The following is a 22,410-nucleotide window of genomic DNA, read 5'->3' on the forward strand; positions in this document are numbered from 1 at the left end:
CCACCACTCCCGGGATAGTCTGAACGGATATTTTGAGAACCTTGTGACTGGAGCTTGAACTGTGACTGGAGGTAGAGATTGTGGAATCGTCTCTTTACAGCTGATGGCTAAAGGCTGAAGCTATAGCGGTTGATAATATCACTCAAGAATGTGATGAAGAGTAAGGGATGAAGAAATAGGCTGGATATTTGGAGGCTTCAAATATATATATATATGTATAACACAGAGACATACAAAGTGATATATATCTCATGTACATATATACACATATGTCACATATATCATATATATGCCTAATACATATATATCATGTACATATATATGAGATATATATCCCATATACATATTCATATGCATGTTTATATGGATATATTATGCCATATAACTATGTTGTTGTAACTTCATGATAATTATGAATTATGTAGACTAGGCTTGGAGAAGATGCTCGATGGCTTGCCTCAGCGTCTGTACTTGTCTGTCAGTCAGGAGCCTCAAGCAGTGGTGAAGGGAAAAGCTGCCTCTCTTGTGTGATTTATGGGCCATAAACGAAAGTCATCTTTCAACTCCCCTGGGGACAGATGTTCAAAGTCCTACCATAAGGCAGTGACATCCTTAGCATCCATCTCTATTACAAAGTCACAGGCTTTCTGAGGAAGAATACATTTGAGTTAACTTCAAAGTCATAATTTTTTTTTTGAGTTATAAAAATTCAGAGAGACCATGCTGGAGGACCTTATAAATGACCTCAGGAGAAAAAACAGAGCATCAGAGAGACTTCACAGGGAGAGTTAGGTTGAGTGTTACAGTGGGAGTCTCGTGGCAGCCTGGTATCAGTGCATGGAGGGTTCAGAAGGTAAAAACTCAGCAGACTCTTGCCTGGTAGGCATAAGAAGAGAGCTTCCATCCCTGGTGTGTCAAAACACAACCAACCAACCAGACAGCAGAACCCCAAACTCCTACACTTTCCTTCAACAGCTTTGGGTACTTGTTGGGAACAGAGTTGGGAGAATAGCTGTAACCATCTTGGCCTTCTCTGAAAAAGTCATTCTTCTTGGTAAAGGGTATGTCTGCTTGTTTTTGAGACAGGGTCTCATCAACCCCAGACTGGACTTGAATTTGCTTTGTAGCTAAAAGTGACCTTGAAATTCTGGGCAAGGGCCTTACGCACACAAGGCAAGCATTCTACTAACTGAACTACATCCTCACCCAAGGATGTGGTGGTTGGGCAGAATGTTCACTGAGTTATGAACTCAGCTGAATGATGACTCAGGCAGAAGCCCCTCCTCATGACTGCCAAGTCATGAGAAGTCTGTCTAGCTCCACCTTTCCTACTTCTTTCAATGCAAGACACAAGGTATGCAAGCTCATGTCCTGAGATAAAATAGATAACAAGACATGCAGAAATGTCAAGACTGAGGCACTTGAGACCTGTTTCACCATAGGGCAGAATCAAAGACTTAAGACGTCTTGTACAGGAGATGCTAGGTTCTTTTGACTATGATGCATTTTAAGTAGCCACTGATCGGGAAGCATGAGAGACACATGAACAAGCTGGATGCAAGGTACACTTTGGAGTCTAGATAATACCAACTTCAGGGAGATACTGGATCCTAGGTTCTTAAATGGAAAACAAATGCTGATTTACATTATCAAGATGGGGGTAGTTTGTTACACAGCACTGTTCTGACAATGGCTGACTGATACACTGCATCCAACACCCCTGATTTCTACTTCAACAGCTCCGTACTGAACTGATGAGTTGGAGAAATTTATGAAAAAGAAAATCACATTGTTCCTTGCTGTAAAGGGAAAAAAACGTAAGAAAGCCAATGGTAGTGTTTCCATAAGTCATTTTTTCATCCTCACAGGTTGGTGCCAAGATGCCTGGCTTTTGATGCTGTCCTATAATTTGAGGCAGAAGCCTGCCGCTCACGTCCACAGACGTCTCTCTTACCTGCTCAGAGGTCTTGTAAAAGGCCACAGAGGCATTGACGAGTTTCAGCCGGTCCTCCATCTTTAGCATGAGCTGTTGCCAGTGGAGGGCCACCTTCTCCGCACATTCCCGGATAGCATCGGCGTCATAGTGGCCGGCCTGGAGCAGTGCCTCTGCCTTCTGCTGTACCTGCAGGGCGCTCTGGTGCGTCTTCTGCAAGGAAGTGGCATGAAAGAGGGACTGGGCACGAGGGGAGGAGAGACAGGTCCGTGGGAGCAGCCCGGGTGTGATGTGGGAGGGGTGGAGTGAGGTGTGGTTGGAAAGATGTAGAGAAGTTAAAGAGCTTTAAGTGACTGATCCACTTGTCACGACGATTAATACATTACTGTCTTTAACAAAAAGGAAATCACACATGCCATTCATCTCTCAGGACCCTACCTCCCGTTCTTAACTTTCTACTCCCATTACCCTGGATTTTTAAGGCTATTTCAGTCCACGCAGTAGAGAAACAGAAGTTGTGTAGAAACCTTGTCACTGATTGGTCCCTTAATCTCTTTTTCAAATTTAATCACAAAATCGCTCATCGCTGAACTTTCAGTGATTACAGACGCAGCATTTTACAGATGAAATAAACACTTTCTCCACAAACACTTGTAACACACATCTCGGCTAGCAATGCACAATCTGAAACATTAATGACCAATCAGAAAGGATTCAGGCAGAATGGGTAAACGTGGTAGGTTACTAGATCCAAAGAATGAGCTCTCCTGTCCCCACCCCGCCCCCACAGTCATTTCACCAGAGAAGCAGAGCCCAGTGGGCAAGAGTGAGCTCAAGGCAGGAGTCTTTCGTTCTTTACAATGGCTTTTAGGTGACAGGCTTCTCACTTGCTTTATGGTTTCTGATTAGGGCTAACTATGTTCTGGACTTTAACTGGAAGAGGTTGGGGGACCTGGCCAGAGGACTAAGTAGCAGGGTTAAAAAAAGCCAAAGAGGTTCAGGCTTTGTAAGACGAAACACAGATGTGCTGATTCCTCTGATGGATACTTTTTATATCTACTTGACACAAGCTAGAGTCACCTGAGAGGAGAGAATGTCAATTAAGAAAATGGCTTCATAAAACAGGGCTGCTGACAAGTCTGTATTATCTCAACCAGTGATTGATGGGGGAGGGTCTGCCCATTGTGTGTGCCATCCCTGGGTTGGTGGTCCTGGGCTCTATGAGAAAGCAGGCTGAGCAATCCATGGGGAGCACGCCAGTAGGCAGCACCCCTCTGTGGTCTCCATCGGCTCCTAACTCCTGGTTCCTGTCCTGTTGAAGTTCTTGTCTGGATTTTCTTCAATGACGAACAGTGATGGGGAAGTGATAGCTTTTTCCTTCCCTCCCCAACAGCGGTACCCTTCCTAGGACAATCCCTGTGACGGCATCGGAGTGACTGACTTGGGAAAGCTAGTAACATTGCAGCCTCGGCTGCTGGATCCTCCCAGCTAATGGTGGTGAATGAGGGTGGCTGGAAATAAGCGACACTCGGGAACTCCTTTCTACTTGGCTCGGGCAGCAGGGCTAAGACCACTTTTATAGCTGACTTAGCACTCCATGGGTCTGAGGGCAACTCCCTCCTTCCTCCCTAGGCTTCTCCTTGATCTCACCACATACCCCTGCCTTTCCCATTGTTAGATTCCATCCTGCACTTCCTACTTACTTAGCTCTGTTTCCAAGGCTTCTATGTGCTCTCCCATCCCCAACCTGCAGCAGCTCCACTACCTCATCTCCACCAGCATCCCTGCCCCTTTAGGGCTTTTACCCCCTGATGACTGTCCCTGTCCCCTGGGCTCCTCACTGCTAAATGAATTTAGAGAAAGTAAATAAAAGGGCAGAGCGATCCCTCCAAATCCAGGTGCTGTTTGTTTCCTAAATGAAGAGGTTAGAGCCATGCTAACTGCTCACATCCTCTTATCTGCTCCCCTGGCTTCCATTATTTTCTCTTCAATGAAGCCTCTTCTTAATGTCAGCTCCTCCTCTGGCATCATCTTCTGATTGAGGGACTCCGCCTCTCACCCTTCTGAGGAGGAGCTGCCATCTGTGGCAGGGCAGACTCTGAACCCTCAGCAGAAGCCAAAGCCCTCATACTCGCTGGCCACTTATGCTGGTGGCCTGCTCCTACCCATCTCCCCTGCCCCCTAGAATTAGCTACAGTCTTGATCTCAGCCCTGACTGCCTCCACACTCCTCCCGCCCGGCTTCATATACGCATGTTTATTTATGCAGGAGAAAACAGCCAATCTTCTTTCCTTCCAGTTCCAATTCATAGATCCACCCTGCACGATTTTGTTTCATGTGGCGTGCTAGGATTTGCCTTGGGGTCCTGGACATGCCAAGCACACATTCTGCCATTGGGCCACATCTCCAGTGCCTCGTGGACCATTTTGGCAGTTCTGCTTAATTTGATGGATCAGGAAGTGCCCCCGTTATTCTATTCATCCCTAAGGCTTCCATCTTATGAGCGTCACTTCATTCTCTCAGTTCAAAAGCCTTCCGCGGCTCCCTCATTGCTTCTAAGCTAGGTCCAAACTGGCTGTCACAAGAGCCCTCCACAGCACGGTCTGTCTTCACAATACCAACCACACTTTCTCCCCAAACCTCCAAAAGCAAGCCACAAACCTTCCTGCCTTGCCCTTCTCTCTTCCTGTCCTTGGTGGATGCCCGAAGCCCTTGTCAATGATCCTCTCTATCCTTTGAAATTTGCCTCAAACCTGCCCTCCTTCAGTGAACCTCTTCAGATGGCCTGAAACTCAGGGCAAACCCCCTTTCTCTGAACTCCTTTGCTTCTTAGCCAGCTCTTGGAGGGTTCCTGTTGCTTAGAAGGTAAAACTGTCACAGTGGGGGCAGAGGTACGGGGAGGGGGGGTTAGTCAATCAAATGGTTGTCACTCTCCAAGGGTGTGTGTCAATGGCTGCCACTTCTCCAAGGGTGCACATGTGTGTGGGTGCTCTGTGCTGGGCCGTATAATTATGCATTGACTTTTCTGGTTCGCACAGCCCTTCTATGAGGTGGATTTATTTCCTGCTTTAGAGACTAAGAGACAGCAGGCTAAACAGTGTGCCTCAAAACCTACATCGAAAACAAGTGGTAAAACCGAACTCCTGTTTGACCTATTCCCAAACTTACATTCCTTTACGGCACATGAGTCCTTCTCTAGGATTGGAATGACATCTACAGCGTTTCTCATTTGCAAGAAGGTTCTTCAGATGAATGTCAGTGATTACGACAATTACATCTTCTGCCCTTACCATGTAATAACTGTCAGTGTAAACCTGTTTTAATGTTTTATCTCCAGACAGTGCAGAGAAATCTCCACATCTGTGTAATTTGTGTGATGTAATAAACTCTGTCCCTTACTCTGAAATTCATTATTCTGTAACAGTTCTGAGTGAGCTTTTCGTCTTTAATTTCCTGAATGATAAATTCTCATCCGTGTGGCCTGATCTTTGCTTTGCTAAGCGTAAGTCATTATTCTGCATCCGTTTTTACTCCTTAGCATCTAATCCTATTGAGTGTTAAGAGTTTTAAGACGTGGGTTATCAAGGACATTAATATTTAGTAGGTGTGAGTGCAAGAAAATTGAACAAAATCAATTGAATTTATTATCCAGTATTAACCAATTTTCTGGTAAGATATTTATGCTCAAATGCATGGGAGGGTTTCATATAAAAATGGATTTTAAAGTTGAGCTTCTCAGTCTGAAAGTTGTGGTTTCCGAAGGCACAACAGGGCATCCAGAGAACTAACAAGTAAGAATCCATTTGGCTTAATAAACTACACTGGGTTGAAGCACTGTTTGGTTCTCTGTGTAGTGTTCTGGGGCTGTTTTCCTGAAAACAAGGCTTATCAGGGACAAATTCTGACTTTCCTGGAAAACCACCAAAGCAAGGCTTAGAACGGTCCAAGCTTGGCCAGGGACATTCCAATGTATGACTGCTTTTCTAAATTAATTATCAATAATCCTTTCTTTTCTTTGTCCTTTTGTTTGAGATAGGGTCTATTTACATAACCTCAGCCTCCAGGAGTTCTGGGATTATATATTTGGCACTCCCTTTGCTCTTAAAAAAAGTCTGTTTACACAACAAATGTCATTGTTTCACCAATAGCTATTTTCCTATGGAACCCTCGAGCTTTCTTCCTTAGGTTATAAGAAGGCAAATTATACCCCCATCCTGGCCCCAGCAACCAGCAAAAGTTTTGCAATAATGTTGGCACGCAGGGCAAGCCAAACTAGGCTGCTTAACCTTCCTTTAAAATGGCTTGCATCCAGCCAGGAATAGAGCGATACATGCTGTAGTCCATCACTCAGGGGTCGACCATTAGGACAGCCTTGCGTTTGAGTCTTGCTTGGGCTAAATAATTAAGTTCAAGGCACACTGGCCTACACAGCGAGACTCTTGTTTCAAAGAAACATTGCTTGTATCCTCTCTGGCATATTCTTCTCCTGAGGCAGAGCCCAGCTTAAACTTAGTTTACAGCAACCATGGGTGTCTGAACAGTTCTGGCTGTGCTCCTAGCTACACCACAACCGAATGACTTTCCACCACCAAGATGTTCTAGCAATTCTATATGTTCTGCTATCCTAGAATCACAGACATCAACCCTAGAGTCACCTATAGCTTATCACCAATTAATTACTGAGGCAAAGCCCCCACAAATCCCCAGGACGGATTAGATGTTTATCCTTAGCCAGACTCTACCATGTAACAATGTAGCAACGTCTCCCCTAATTAATGCCTACAGTGTACACAGCCACACAGGGTTTAATCCTTCAGTATGCCGTGGAAACATTCATGCACTCTTTCTCCAAGTTCACTGGGGTACTCTACTGTGCTGTGAGGCTTGGTCTGACTTGTCAGACATTTAGGAGACTGGAGATGTAATCGCCTAATCCGAGTATTGTTATCCAAAGAGAAAAATGAGCAAATGTTATTTTTGCTGAGATCCCCCATAGCTTCACATCATGCACCAATCTGTTGCCAACCCTCACTGCTGCCTAAGCCTACAGAGTTATGGCTTCCAGCCTTCCTAATGCTGTAACCCTTCAATACAGTTCCTCGTGTTGTGGTGACCCAACCACATAATCATTTCATTGTTACATCATAAGTGTAATTTTGCTACTTTTATGATATATAGTATAAATATCTGATATGCAGGGCATCTGCTAAGAAACCCCTGTGAAAGGTTTATTCAACCCCAAGGGGGTCCATGACCCATAGGTTGAGAACCACTGCTATAGACACTTGTAACCAGTAAGTACCTATCTATACCCCAGTCTAGGTGTCTCCTGAAGAGGTCTCACCATTTTCAACTTGGGGTTGCCAGGAAACTGTAACAGAGACATAAAACTTGGTGCTTTGGGGTAACTCTTCTTCAGCAAGCGAACTGCTTATACTGCATGGGCGATACACGGCAGCTTGCTTTTCAATCTCAGATCCCAGACAGTACCTACAGACTCCTAACACTTTCTACGAAGGTATCAAGTAGCTTATGGAAACATGCCAGTCATCTCTGCGCCATTTTTATATGCATGAAAGATGGCTTTTGGAAAATCGAATGGCTGAATTTAAATTAATGTCATTTACAAAAGGCTATCAATCAGTTGGACTGCCACATTCAGAGATGTTTATGAGCATAGATAATTAAAATTCATAATTTTTCTGCTGTCGTTCTGTACATTTTTTTTTTTTGCTAGTAGCAATTTAAAAAAAAATAGCCCCTTTGTAGTCCCTACACACCCAGAAGTGGGCCGAGTTCTACTCAGAACCACATGTAACAAGGATCTGAGGGGTTTGTGCTTTGCCTTTTGCCTCACTGGTGCTGAACTTGTTTTCCTTTTAATATAGTTCCGTGGGCCATTTCTATTCTTTCCCAGACCCCTGGGAAGCAATCCTAAGTTTTTTGGAAGGAGAGGCTCCTACTAGGGAGATAACTGAAGTATTATTTAAAACAAGGTTACATCACTTTATCCAGAGTGAAAATTTCTTTTAAAGTGAGCCTTTTTTTTTTTTAAACCTTAGTAAAAAGTTTACAGAAGTCCCAGCTGGTAAACTTCTTGTAGTTTATTCTTCAAATATGGCTTCTGCTATGAATGGCCGCTTTCAGCATGCAAACTGTATGATACAGTCTGTTGCAAGCCTTGTGGTCCTTGTCAAAAGTCATATTCTAACCTAGAATCCAAGTGTTTAAAAGTATTATTCCAGTTTACTACTGACCTGCACAACCATTTAATCCTCATTTCTGGGTGGTTTTCTACTGGAAGCCTTTGTCACCTTTTGCCTTAGTATTTCTCCCTGAGTATACAGTTTGTGAGTAAAAATGGATAAAAATCTAACAGCCCTAAGTCCTTAAGGCCAAGGGAGCAGCATCATCTGTGTGCATACATGGCTCCTGATATCTTGGGGGCAGAATAAAACCTGCATTCTGCATACCTGAGTGTGAAGGAGGCTCCTGCACTATGTCACTAGAAAGCACAAAGGCTCTGCCACCCTCCGCTGAGGCAGTGCTGGTGTCTCAGTCAGTCATCCTACCCAAGGCCCAAAGTCAGAGAGGTGAACGGAGACAGTGCATCCAGATTTGGGGCTTACCTCGATGGCTAGTTGGAACTGTTCGTGCTCCCGCTGTAGCTGCTCTGCCTCAGACAAAGAGCTGGCATTGACCAGGCTGGCGTTGAGCATGGACTCTCCATTGCGGATCCATCCCAGAACCTAGGGAGTTGGGATAAGCACTCAGGTGAATGGCTCTCCACAGTTTCTCTAGAGCCGTTGCTTTCCCTATGGCTACCTCAATCAAAGGACTATCTCCTCTCCCCCGTTAGAGAGAGGACAGACAGCAAGGATCCTGAAGTGCTGTCTTCCCAATCTTCCTGTATCTGCGGTCGTAAGGCATATACTTCCCGTCACAGCTTTATTCTTAAGTCATTTCCTCCCCATATCACTCTGCTGTCCCAATGTTCCCACCAAATTAACTACCATGGCTTCATCTGCCTGTATTTTATGCATGTCTAAACCTCTTTCTTGAACACAGAATGGCATAGAGAAATTCTGATTGTTGGTGCTGTGAACTTCATACCATGTATTTGGATCATAACTTTTCCCTCTTCCTTTGCTTTTCAAAGGGCTTAGTTCAAATATGAACCTCTTGAATCTGTTCACACGCCATTCTTCTTGTTAAAAATAATCCTTTCCTCCTGCAGTATGGTTGCTGTGTTTTGTTGGATCACTTCAGCATGACTCACCACAGAACAACTTTCTGGTTATTTCAGCCTATATTTTTACCTCCCTCTTAAAAATGTGAACTCCCTAAAGTCTAGGGTAATCTTCTAGTCAAATTCGAATCTCCCACATTCACTATACTCTCCCATAGTGATGTCTTGAAAGTAATGAAAATTACCCAAATCACATCCTGGGGCCTATATCTTACACAGCAGCCCCGAGTATAAAAGCTGGCGTAAGTAAACAGTGCAAAGGGAGGACAGAAAGCAAGCAAACTTCGAAGAACGGATCATTACCAAAAGGGAAAGTTAAGTCTAACCAACTTAAATCACCCAAGGGCCTGGATACAACTTTGAGGGTTCCTGATAAGTACTCAGAGAAAAGAAATCTAAAACAGGAAATATCAGGAGAAGAGGAACAAGAATGTATTGCTTGGAGAGCAGTGATTCTCAACCTGTGGGTCCCAGAAAACACATATTTCGGATGAGACATAGCTCAGTAGCAAAATTAAAGCTATGAAGTAGCAACGAAAATAAATGTATGGTTAGGGTTCCTAAGACCATTGGAAATATGTTTCCTTATGGTCACGACCCATAGGTTGAGAACTGCTGGTCTAGAGCCATCAAGGAAATGTAGAGATGTCGTAATTATCAGGCCAACAGACTTGGCACAAATAATCAATCCAAAGGGAAGACCTAGGCTCCGAACGAAGACTTACCTGGTGTGTGGCCACCAGAACGGGGCAAGCATCTCCTTTTCTAGGGAGCCTGAGACTCTTGCTTGGTGAGGACAAAAGTTCTGAGATTTCAAAAATCAATGGATACCATCTCCTTGTACAGGAGAAGACACTGCAATCTCTCCCATTGGTTCTTAGCTTCTTATTTCTTGTGTTGAACAAGTGGAAAATGCTAGGCCTGGTCTCCTGCCCCGTAACTCTCATAGGCACTCTGCAGATTTCACTCCTAAGCAGAAGCTGACTGGCGCTTTATTGTGCATAGATTACATGAGGAATAAATCCTGCCGGGGCTGGGTGATTTGGATTGAGATGTTAATTTGTGGCCAATCTGGCAGATTGTGGATGCGATGCCAGTCTGCATTGTAATTAGCTGTCGGAAATAACTGTTCAGCATGTATGTGTGAAACCCTTGTTGTCCCTGGTGGACTGTGGCTGGCTGGCTCGAGGTGCTAATGGCTTTGAAAAGCTGCCTGTTGATCTGGGAACATGCATTCGCAGACCGCAAGGCCAAATTCTTTGCCTCTTTGGAAAAATGGAGCTCATGGTGTATATTTTTAACTACATCCCTCTATCATGTTTCACTGCTTCCTGCTTGCTTTGGAGACTCGTTTGTGGATGTCATCAAAATACCTTCTGCATGAGCATCACAAGTCAATGTTAGTCTGCTCGAGAGTCTTGCTAGAATATTGTTCTCTAGTTCTAGCCACGTCAGTTGTCGCTATGGTGACAGGAATACCCACTTCCCAGCATTCCCCGCTGAGTGATGCCCATGCCCTTGCGTATCTACTTCTCTCAGAGAATCATACTTGTATTCTTGTTTAACTATATTTCCAAAATGCTGTTTGTGAAGGCATTCTAGGACCTCGGCATCCTAAGTGTCTGATTTTAGGAGTATAGAGATGCATGGCAGTTTATAGCCATAGCTTTAAGCTGGGGTGGAAATGAGCACCGTGAGTCAGTTCTGGGAGCAAAGGGGGCAGAATGGATAGTAACATCTGAGGTCAGAGAGCTTGACCTCGTCCCCTTCCTTGGCAAAATAACTTCCCTGAGCCCCAGTGTTCTCCTCCACATCTGGATAACCCTCTCCCTCCTTTTGGCATCACAGGGCTGAGGCAATGCACCAGGAAATGCTAAGCTGGGTAATAATGACTGTGCTGCTGCTAGTTTTGATTTTCAGTTTGGAGCAAAGACGGGTAGCGCTGTGAGTCTCCAGGTACAATTCTCCCAGCAAGGAAAGAAAGCCATTTAACTTTATTCAGTTATTCAAATGAACACCATTTTGATATCACCCCAGTTTCTCAGACTGCTATCAGTCTTTGTCCTCAGATCACAGACAGTCCTGTTGGCATATCTGTCTATTATGAAGTTCATTCAATTCTTCTGGTTCGTCAAATGTGTTAGTTATTATCCCTTGAGCATCCAAGTGTGATAGGTAGTGGGAGAAATATTGTAACAAAAATGAGAAAATATTGGTTCTATTAATATCAAACTGTGACTTTAGAAACACTTAATTGAAGGTCAACTTTGTCATCTGTAAAACGTGTACACTTTCCTTCAATGAACAAAAGAGTGAGAATAAAAATAAAGTCCTTAATGTAAAAGCACTCTTCAAATTATAATAGTAGCATTTCCCTCTAATTGACTGCAGTAACAATTTACCTAATGGGTTAGTGCTACGGTTTAAATGTAAAATGTCTTCCACAGGCTCATGTGTATGAACACTTAGTCCCAAGATGGTTCCTGCCACACTTTTTGGTAGGAAGTGGGCCACTGGGCAGGCCTTAATGCTTTAAACAGTGAGCTACTACTCTGTGCATTTTCTGCTCCCGAGTGCTGAAGCCCCTAACAAGCCTTTTCTGCCTCCTGCCATGTCTTCCCCACCATGATACACTGTATCTCTCTGTAAGCCAAAAGAAACCCTTTCTCTTGTAAGTGGTTTTTGTCAGGGTATTTTGTCATAGCAAGGAGAAAGGGACTGAGACTTTGATGGAGGCAGACAGCTTTAAAGGTCATTTCCTGCTCTAATACTTCACACCCTGATAAAATCCAAAGACTGTCCCTCTAAACACAGAGAATCATGTGCATTCAGAAAGAAACTAAATATGTAGAAACCAGAGATTGGAAGACTATTACTGTTTGGGGACTAAAGCGCAAACCAGGAGTAGACAATGGCTACCCACAGATGATGATGCCCTGAAGCTGGGCAGCCTGAACTCAGTTCTCTTGGAGGTTAGAGAAATGGCTTGCAGATGACTGTTCTCTCAGTCACACCCTCCATAAAGCCAAGAAGTTGTTCTCAAGTCATCTGACTCTGGATTGTTACTGTAGATGACCTCTCTCGAGACCTGGTTACTTCTGTGACTCCAACCACAAAATAAATTCTTGGCTCCCTAGATGTCTACCTTCAGAACTCCTTAGTTCTGGGAGTGCATGAGATTGTATGTGTTCATCATTTATGGCTTCTAGGCTGTGTCCATATTCCACTATGTCCTCTTAATTATCTCCATTTGGAAACAATATCCTTTTATTTCTCTCTCTTGGACCCGTGCCAGCTCCTTTCTGATTCTGATACATGCTCACCAAAACTGAACGCTGTAATTATCACAGAAGCATAAGGGCAGGCTAATATTTTTTCGTTGTTGTAAGCATCTATATTGATCATAAGCAAATTCTGGCCAAATTTGGCCCACAGAAGCATCCAATTATTTTATAAATACACGTTCCCTCATTTTATATTCAATATTTACATACAGGATACATATATGGAGATGCATTCTGTCTTATGCCACTACATCATCCCCCAAACCCCTATCTGATAGATGCGAGGTCATCTTTACCACAAGTAGTAATCTTCCTGGAAGCAGCCAGAGAATTCTGTGGGGCCTGGAGGGTAATCTGAGGGGCATTTGGGTGATGTGGGACCTGCACCATACGCTGTGTTGGTGCAGTGGTTTCCCTTCGGGGTCTGGTTTTCTCCAGAGATATCTGTCCTGCGTGTCTTACGAAACCTGTGGCACTCATCAGCCTGTAGCATTTCGTTTGTTTGGAATGATTGAGGTTAAATTTCAGTCAAATGTCTATGAATTCTTCATTCTTTAAGGCTTCATTTTAATATACTTTCCAGATAACTGCACTTAGGATTATGATGGCCACACACAGTCAAATGCAAACCTTTAAGGTATGAGCTCCAACAATAGGGTTGTCATCACAATGCAGTGCTGTTCCCTTGATTTCGGCCTCATTGATGGCACTTCAGTTAAGGTGTCCTCCCCCCCCTCTCTCCCTCCCTCCCTCTCTCTCCCCATCTTCTTTCTCTCTGAAAATATATTCTCTCAAGCCTGCATCTAAACTTAGCTTTACTGATCAATACTGACATCTAAATTAACTCCCTTATTCCAAGTGTCAACAGCTCAGAAATCAATATTTCCTGCTCCACCAATTTCCATCAGACACAAATGCTTCCTTTGAAACTGGATCAGATGGGATCCTTGATGAAGGGACCTCTACTGACAAGGAAAACTACTGCCTAATGAGGCATGGTGGCCTAACCAAGCCGCAGTTCCTGCTGCTGGGAAGGACCACTGTCCTCCCGTAAGGCCTCTGGGGGTTCCTCAAGTGTCAGCTGAGCACTAGATCCTTCTTGTTTGTTTGTTTTTCCTAGATACAGGCTTTCTCTGTGTAGCCCTGGCTGTCCTGGAACTTACTCTGTAGACCAGGCTGGCCTCCAGCTCAGAGATCCACCTGCCTCTGTCTCTTGAGGGCATCCATCTTTTTATAGATTTTTTAACTACGATTCCCCTGTGGGTTACCCATGCCTTTCTGCTGAGTAGGTACCAACAGAAGGAAATGACGTCCTCCAATTCATGAAATTAGGAGTGGGAATGCACTGACGCTGGAACAAGACATAAAGCAAAGAGCAGAAGCAAAGGTTTAGGGTTTTCTTCCAAGTTCAACAGGAACGTTCTGTTCTCTACTTTGCTTGAAAGCCTATTCCTACCATCCACCAATCATGAAAATGACCAGGCACGGGTGCACAGGTAGACTTTGAGAAGCTGCAGTCCTGCTGACCTCAGGCAGCTGCCATTCTCTGAGGAGCTAAGGCTACCCCTGCCCATCTTCTCAGATATGGTGAGGCCATGGAAGCCTGCCTGTGTTCTGCTGCTGCTGCTCTTTGTGACTTCTGCATGCACAGGGGGACTGTGGGCCCCTGCAGAGGAAAGCCCTGGATTTTGGAGATGCAAGTTTCAGCTGACAATTTAAGAGGCCCCTGTTGCTCCCTCATTTTATGGTTCCCCATTTTCTTACTTGTAGACAATACTTCACCCAAGGGCTTGTTCCCATGAAGTAAGATCTTTCTTTTCTTTCCATATGAAAATAATTCACTGTCATGATTCCAAGAGTGTTTGAATTTGTATGTGTGTGTCACTACTCTCTCGCTTCTACCATGTCCTCTGTATAAACAACAGGTCTTCCAGAAGCTCAGGTGAGACCCTGGTCTGACTAGACTGAGAATATCTAGATAGCAGCTCAGTGAGTATTGTGTGTGTGTGTGTGTGTGTGTGTGTGTGTGTATTTAATGAGCACTTCACCCACAAAGCAATATTCCCTGTTCCCAAAAATGTTATTATAATAACCACACACACATTGGGAATAATGATAATTGCTACTCTTGGATCATATCTTACCAACTCTGTGTCAGGAGCTGGACTAGGCACCAAGGTGCCCCATGGAGAGCAACCTGACTCTACGGTGGAATGTAATTACTGAGAAAGGATTTTTTACTTCTCATTGACTATGTGACAGAATCAAGCACAGGAGAGGAGAGAATGGGTTCTGGGAAGAACACTGAGAATTCTCTGGAATGTTCCTAGAGCATCGCATGAGAGAGGATTAATGCATTCACGGTTTGAGCCATTGTCTCACTGGGTCTTTTGTGACAACAGCCAGGCTAGCAGAGATCGATCCAGCTAATTCTCACCCCACCTTCTTTTCTAAGGCTGGGTTACTCAGAGGGCACGCCCGTGGCTCCGTGTGCCTCCCTGCAGCAGGAGGTCGAGCGCCGGGCAGGCTCACCTGTTTGACCTCAGCCTGGAGGTGCCGCAGCTGGAGACACTGCTCTAGCCGCTTGTGCGTCTGCTCCGCATTGAGCTCCAGTTCGTGCTGCTTCTCGTGGAGAAACTCCAGTAGCTCTTGCACCTGAGCTGCCAGGTCAACGTCCTTCTCACAGATTAACTCGATTCCTGGTTTTAAAAACAACGCGAAGGATTAAAACCCGGGTGGCATGGAGCTGACAACATTGCTTTAATTATTGTAAGAAAGCTGGACTTTGGGAGTGGCCGCGATTGGCTTTCTCCCAACTGCTACACAGCTCACAGTGCAGCTAGACAGATCCTGTAATCTGTCCTCCCTTGGGATAATACCAGCTCCTTAGGACGGAGGAATCCTTTGTCCAGGAAGCAATTTTGAACACACAACAGGACCGGTTCCTTTTCATAAATGGAAGAGAGGGTGCTGTAACTCTGGAGATCCATCCTAGGCAAGACAGCTCCTGGCAGCCCCTGTTTGGAGACTTGCCAACACCCAGATTCAAAAGCAAACGTGGGTCATCTGGGACATGATAAAGCCGAATCAAAAGGACCCTGTCTCAGGAACTCCTGCCAAGGGCATGCTCTATTTTAACTGGTTAGGTATAATTTATGATTGGATGAGAGTAGTTAATGACTTAGGTCTCCTAAGAAATCAATGCTATCTTCCACGATACACGATAAATATTCCCAACAATACCACAGGGATAATGAATGTCATTCATGGTCGGAAAAACTGTCACCTTTAAGCTCTGCTCACACACAGAGCTTGCCCACCATTCTACTGACTCAAGGCAGGTCTAAGGCCAGTCACGTGCTGACCCGTGTTCCCAGTGTTTATGAACAGAGCAGCCAACCTAGAAACGCAGTCAGCCTGGAGCAGCCACTGCAGTCAGCACTCACCAGCCAAAGGCTCTTCCTCCGTCTCTAGGCTCTGTCCTCCCTCATCCACCTCGTGTATCCCTCGTGTATCCCTGTGACACTTGAGTGCACATATGCACACGTCCTTCTCTGTCCATCAGCACCAGGTCCAGGGAAGCCTGCCTCGACTGGATTTCTGCTTTAGGAGGGTCACTGATACTGTCAGTGGGATAAAGGGACTCGCTTTAGCCCATCCCTTCACTTGCTGGTGGCCGGCTAGACTTTTAGTCTTCGATTGCAAAGTCAATATGGAGTGTGTATTAGTTCTGGAACCACTCCTGAGTTAGAATCATATGAAACTTTATTTTTGGCTACAGAAATGAATTTGCCCTCATTCAGGCAGGCCTGTCTGTGCGTTCCAGATGCAGGTGCCGGCGTGCTGGAGGCAGAGATGAGTGTCTGATGGTGTTCTTCTATTCAAGCCTTCTTGGTTCCTGGCCAGGATGCACACCGTGACCCATGCCGTTTCCTGACTCCCATGATGGTTTACTTATTTGAAGGTTCAGCCTTACCCTGCTTCCCCAGTCCCAGGAAAACACTAACTCAGGACAGCCTTTCTATTCTGATCCTTGACTCTACTTGGCTGATGTGGCCTCACTGTTCGGTCCGCATCTTTTCTCTGATTTCTCATTCATAATCTGCGATCCAAAGCAGCTGAGCATAGCCTGTGTGATACAGAAGGACCAGGATCCAACCAATAATGGGGTTCACATTAAAATCCTTGCGGGTAAATTCCCTAAGGAGCACATCGACCTCAACACGTGGCCACCTACAAAATCAACTCCATCACCTCGACACACACACGATCAGAAACTCCTCCCTCCCTCTGACACGCCTGCATCTGCATCTGGGAAGCGCAGGCGAGTCCACCCACACGAGGGGAAACGCATTTCTCGAGGCAGAAATAGAGTTTTATATAAGGACAATATGGGAGAGTGGGAAAAATATTTTCTGGTGCTACGTGATAATAATTTCAGTATCTTTTTATGTTTATTTTTTTCCCTGTGAGTTTCATAATTCCAAGTCCCAGCTCCTGAAATATCTGTGGGAGACGGAAGAGAACGGCTTGTTCTTTTGTCAGCCAACCCCCTCTGCTTACTATTTTCAGTCACCAGAAGGGTGCGGTAGGTAGAACATCTTCTGGACTGAAATAAAAAGAACTGAAGCAATTTCTACTCCTTGTGGCTTGCCCACGTTGGGGGTGGGGTTGGCAGGAGTTGGGGTGAAGGGGGTCCCGGGAGCGGGGGCATAACTCCGACCCTGTGCTGACTTTTCTGGAGATGTAATTTCAGACCGATCTCTGCCTCACTGCAGCTATGGGGTGGCTCTATTCCAGACACTCTTGCTTCATCTCTGGTATTCAGTGCGCTGGGCTTTGTCTTTCCCTGTCGGGCAGGTGACTGAACTCTGCCACTGCCTGTGTGTGAATGGCTGCTCAGAGCTAGTGACTCAGCAAGGAGGCTTGCTCAGCACCTCATTGAGAAGCCCAAGACCCGGGCTCCGCCATTCTGTTTGTCTCGCTTGTTATCATCTTGCACAATGCATACAGAAACTACAGGGATGAAGAGGATGCCTACTGCACCTCCACACCCTCGACTACGGCGGGAGGGAATTCGAGAATGGAAGGACTTATCCCGGCCACACCTAGAGGAACCCATTCCACACTCTTCCTTCCTCTGCTCCTTATCACACTGGTGTGAGTTCCAGTTAAACCCTACCGCCTGGACTGTCTCCAGACATCACCACTGAGTAGAATTTGCCTTTGTTGACAACACTGGCCTCAATTTACTGATAGACCTACTCGCCCTGCTTAGGGGTTCCAAGTAAAATGCAGGGAGACAAGATTGTCTTTTTCTCACCCCAACAAAGAGTGAATGTATTCATCATTAATTTTTCTTTTCTTTCCTTTTCTTTTTTCTTTTCTTTTCTTTTTTCCTTCCTTCCTTCCCTTCTTTCTTTCTTCCTTCCTTTTTTTTTTTTTTTTTGAGATTTCTTTTCAGGGTCCCCTATAGGGAATTGGCCCAGTTACCCCTCAAGGATGACTTCTTATCCCTCGCTCACACTGTCACCGGAATGGAGGCTCTCTGATGCCGGGGCCATGTATGTTCCACTCACCACTGCCTCTACTCCCCCTGTTCTCAGCTCATGTTACTCACGCATCGCTCTGACCAGTGGGCAAGCCGGCCTCTTCAGGGGTGAGGTGGGTTTGTGCAGAGTGGTGGGAGAGTTCTGAGGAGGGACAGGCTTAGGTTTGAGGCTATGCTCTGAAACCTGTTAATGGTAACAGTCTTGGCTCGGTACCCTTCCCCAAGCCCCGCTCTCCTCATCTGTAAAATGGGAATCATAACCTACAGCTGCTGTAAGGACCAGGTATAGTATATATGGTGTCTGGCATTTTGTCAGCTCCAGATGAGCAAATTCTCCAAATTGTCCTTTTTCTTGAGGGAGATTAATGAGAACACAGTGCTGACTACCGATGAAACTGCTGAGTGTCTTATGAACATGAAATCTAGTGACACTTACGGACTTACTCAACGTGTATGTCATGAACTATGGTTTTGAGTGGGACTAGATTGATGCTGTCAACACAGTTCATACTGGATTCATCTAGAACTTTTGAAAATCATTGTCTCCTGTGAACACTACAGACCCAGAATCTCTGGCTGGCTGGGACTTGGCCATTAGATAATCATAAAACTTCGGAGGAGAGGCTAACAATGACCGGGACTCATAACCACTATTCAAGATGGCAGTGGTCACAGCCCAAGAAGCAGCCATTCTCTTTCTATATTGAGTCATAGAGCACTCTGCATTCTTGTGTGTGGGTGTGCGTGTGCGTGTGTGTGTGTCAAGGTCACAGCTAATAACAAATGGCACTCTAGTTTCTTTGGATTTTAGGTCATGGTGCCACTTTATTATTTAGATTTTGAGGTGCAAGAATTGGACCCAGGACTGAACAATGCTCTCAGTGTTCATTATCATTTTAATTTCCTCAAGAAAAAAAAAAGAGCCCAGTTAGGGGCCAGGGTTGAGCATCTATGATTGTATTGCCAGACCTAGAAGGTTTTCGGCTATTTCTATCCTTAAATTTCTGTGTTTGCCATAGAGAGAGAACACTTTTTGCCATCCCTACCAATCATCTTCCTGTGACATTTGTATGTAAAAACCAAGGAAAGAAAAATACAGAGTCATTTAGCCAGGTTCTTAGATCAGCGTTGACTACTCTGGCTATACCTGCAGAAGTTCTTAGGACAGCCTCAGCCCAAACCAGGCCAATTATAGATGGCTCCCTAAGCCATGAAGCCCACACCCTGGTGTTGTTAAAACGTTCCCCAGGTGGTTCTCAACGTGTAGCTCTATTGCGAAGCACCGGCTCGCATCGCAGTGACGTATTAGTGAGGCATTCGCTTACATCATGCTTCTCTTCTCTCCTCTCAGCTCCAATAGTCCACAACCCTGCTAAATCCAGAGTGGCTTTCATTCTGAAAAAAGCGAAGGCTTTGCATTTCCTTTCCATTTATGTCACAAAGCAAATTAGCTTCTGTCTATTATTTTCCCTTCGTCTGTCCCACCCACGCTGATGTTCACTCTTGTTTAATTTAGCAAATGCCAGTATTGAGAACTTGCTGTGCATGTGCATTCTGCTGCAGGCTGCTGTATAGGAGACCGCACTCACGCTGCTGAAGAAGCTGCTCAAGCCAAGTAACCCCAGTAGGATGCTCTACGGCCTAGAATGCAAACACAACGCCGGATGCATCGTCCCCATTGGGTCTCTTCCAAGCTCATGTGTGACCCACTGCATCCTCACTGTGACCTCAAGTGGTAGCTTAGTCCTCCTCAGGAATGGTGAGGCTTGGGGAGATTGGGTATCATATTCCGGGACACCTACGTGGTAAGAATGACTGAGATTCACCCTGGTATCTCCTCTTACAGTTGTGTTCCCAGCTGTACAATTGGGAGGGGGAAGCTGTCTGCAAGCACAGTTCATTGAAGCACGTATTTACCTTCGACCCTGGCAGAGACAGCAGGATAGCACGTTCGTGATCTGCCTGGGCTACAGAGTGGGTTAAAGGACACCCTGTGAAACTTAGTACAAACTCATCCCCAAATAAAAGCTAAAACTAAGTGAGGTAGAACACTTACCTAGCCAGTGTGAGGCCTTGGGTTCAATCCTCACTACCACTAGTAGCATATATCTGAGGCTGGTATTTCCAGCAGGAACGGTAAATTCTAAGCATTATTGCCACAGACTCAAGGAGTGTGTGTGTGTGTGTGTGTGTGTGTGTGTGTTGTGTGTGTGGTGTGTGTGTGTGTGTGTGTGTGTGTGTGTGTGTGTGTGTGTGTGTGTGTGTGTGTGTGTGTGTGTGTGTGTGTGTGTGTGTGTGTGTGTGTGTGTGTGTGTGTGTGTGTGTGTGTGTGTGTGTGTGTGTGTGTGTGTGTGTGTGTGTGTGTGTGTGTGTGTGTGTGTGTGTGTGTGTGTGTGTGTGTGTGTGTGTGTGTGTGTGTGTGTGTGTGTGTGTGTGTGTGTGTGTGTGTGTGTGTGTGTGTGTGTGTGTGTGTGTGTGTGTGTGGTGTGTGTGTGTGTGTGTGTGTGGTGTGTGTGTGTGTGTGGTGTGTGTGTGTGTGTGTGGTGTGTGTGTGTGTGTGTGTGTGTGTGTGTGTGTGTGTGTGTGTGTGTGTGTGTGTGTGTGTGGTGTGTGTGTGTGTGTGTGTGTGTGTGTGTGTGTGTGTGTGTGTGTGTGGTGTGTGTGTGTGTGTGTGTGTGTGTGTGTGTGTGTGTGTGTGTGTGTGTGTGTGTGTGTGTGTGTGTGTGTGTGTGTGTGTGTGTGTGTGTGTGTGTGTGTGTGTTGTTTGGGGCTGTAAGTTGACACTGGTGTATGCCTCTATGATTTTCCATCTTAGTTTTTGAGAAAGAGCCCTTCGTTGAATACCTGGTGCTCAATGATTGGCTGAAATGGCTGCACGGTGAGCCATGGGAACTCACCTGTCTCCCCACCTCTCCTCCCCTGCTCAGTGTTGAGATTGCAGAAGTGTGAAGTGTCTACTGTGCCCTGGGATCCTAACCCAGGTTCGCTTGCTTCTGTGGCTACCTTCTGAGGCATCTCTTTAACCCTCTACAAGTAACTTTTCAAACTTAAAAAATGTTGCTTATCAAAAGGGAACGTGACACTTTTCGGCCCCAACATCAATGCATCCCTAAGTTCTGTCGCTCTTGTCTTAGTACTAAGGTCAGATGTCACAGCTTGCTGGATACAGGACCTGGGATAAAGTCAGCAGGACAGGAAGCTGAATCATGACAAATGGGAACTGGAAGGAATTTGTAAATTGAGTCCATGTGGTGGGCTAGACAGAAAAGACTAAGAGGTAGTGAAGAAGAAATCAGGCCGTCCGAGCCAGGCTGCCCATCGGCAGCAGAACTGGATGTGAATCCAGAGGGCATGTTTTGCTAACAGCAAAATCCCCTACAGCCAACCCTGAGGCTCCAGCAGTCGAGCTGCAGTGAGGAGGGATGGGAAGTGGGAGGGAATGGTTCCTGTTTCCCTAATCCCTGGATGGATGCTGACTCACTCCAAGGCTTTTGCTTCGGTCGTACTGGAGGCCTCAGAAAACCCTGGCTCAATGTTATGTGAACATCACACCTGAAAATAAGCACAGGCAAATTCTCTAGTTCCAAGAATTGCTAAAAACAGTCAGGCGGACGCCTTACTTAATTTAGCAGAGAGGGAGAAGAGTCTTAATCTTGATGATAGTCCTTATTTTCCAGGACAAATGTTTACTTTGCCTCTACTCAAAATACAGTTCATTAAACAAACGTTATGTGACTCCCACATCCGTCAGCCATGTCCTGCTCTGGATCCACCGCTATCCCACCCCCATCCCCCAACCCTCTTCTCCTAAGTCAAGTGTGATGTAACCAACCCTGATCTCCTGTTCTATGCTCCGGGTTGAATACACAGATGCTTCTCTGCAGAGCAGAGCAGAGCAGAGACAGACAGTGAGGCTATAGCCATGGAATTGTCTCCCTTTAAGCTTCACAGGCTCTGCCAGATTGAACAGCTAGCTATGGTAGGTGGAGGGGAACAGCAAGTCTTAGTAGAGAGGGCTGAGGAGGCCAAACAAACCTCTTTCAACAAAGCTCCTATCTAGAGCAGGATGTTGTGGGGGTGGGTAGCCCATCTGCTTGGGGGTATTTTCACCCACTCAGCCCTCCTGGTTAAGATGGATGCCAAGCATAGCCAACCTGCAGTCATGAGCAGCCCTCAGAGATTGCCAGCTCCGGACTGTCTTTCTGCTCCCAGGGTATGTGGCTCCTGGGATAGAAGTTGGCTCACCAAAGGTCAGGTCAGCACACAGATCCATTTGGAGACAGGTCCGGAAGGGTGAAGGGTGAGCATCTGAGATGCTCTGCCCAGCCTCTCTTCTAGTTACTGTGTATCTCAAGGCCTCCAACAAAGCCAGAAAGAGCATCATCAAGGCAGC

The 22,410-nt window shown here is 45.6% G+C and overlaps 1 protein-coding gene across 1 annotated transcript in view; it reads right to left on the reverse strand.

Annotated features, from left to right (window-relative positions):
- Kalrn (kalirin RhoGEF kinase) overlaps positions 1 to 22,410 on the reverse strand; it is a 537,823-nt gene that overhangs the window by 237,360 nt on the left and 278,053 nt on the right. Inside the window, 3 exon segments of the mRNA XM_032900150.1 lie at positions 1,955 to 2,173; positions 8,563 to 8,682; positions 14,999 to 15,165. Coding sequence (XP_032756041.1) covers positions 1,955 to 2,173; positions 8,563 to 8,682; positions 14,999 to 15,165 — 506 coding nt within the window.

The sequence above is a fragment of the Rattus rattus genome, chromosome 4 (assembly GCF_011064425.1).
Source record: "Rattus rattus isolate New Zealand chromosome 4, Rrattus_CSIRO_v1, whole genome shotgun sequence".
Lineage (NCBI taxonomy): Eukaryota > Metazoa > Chordata > Mammalia > Rodentia > Muridae > Rattus > Rattus rattus.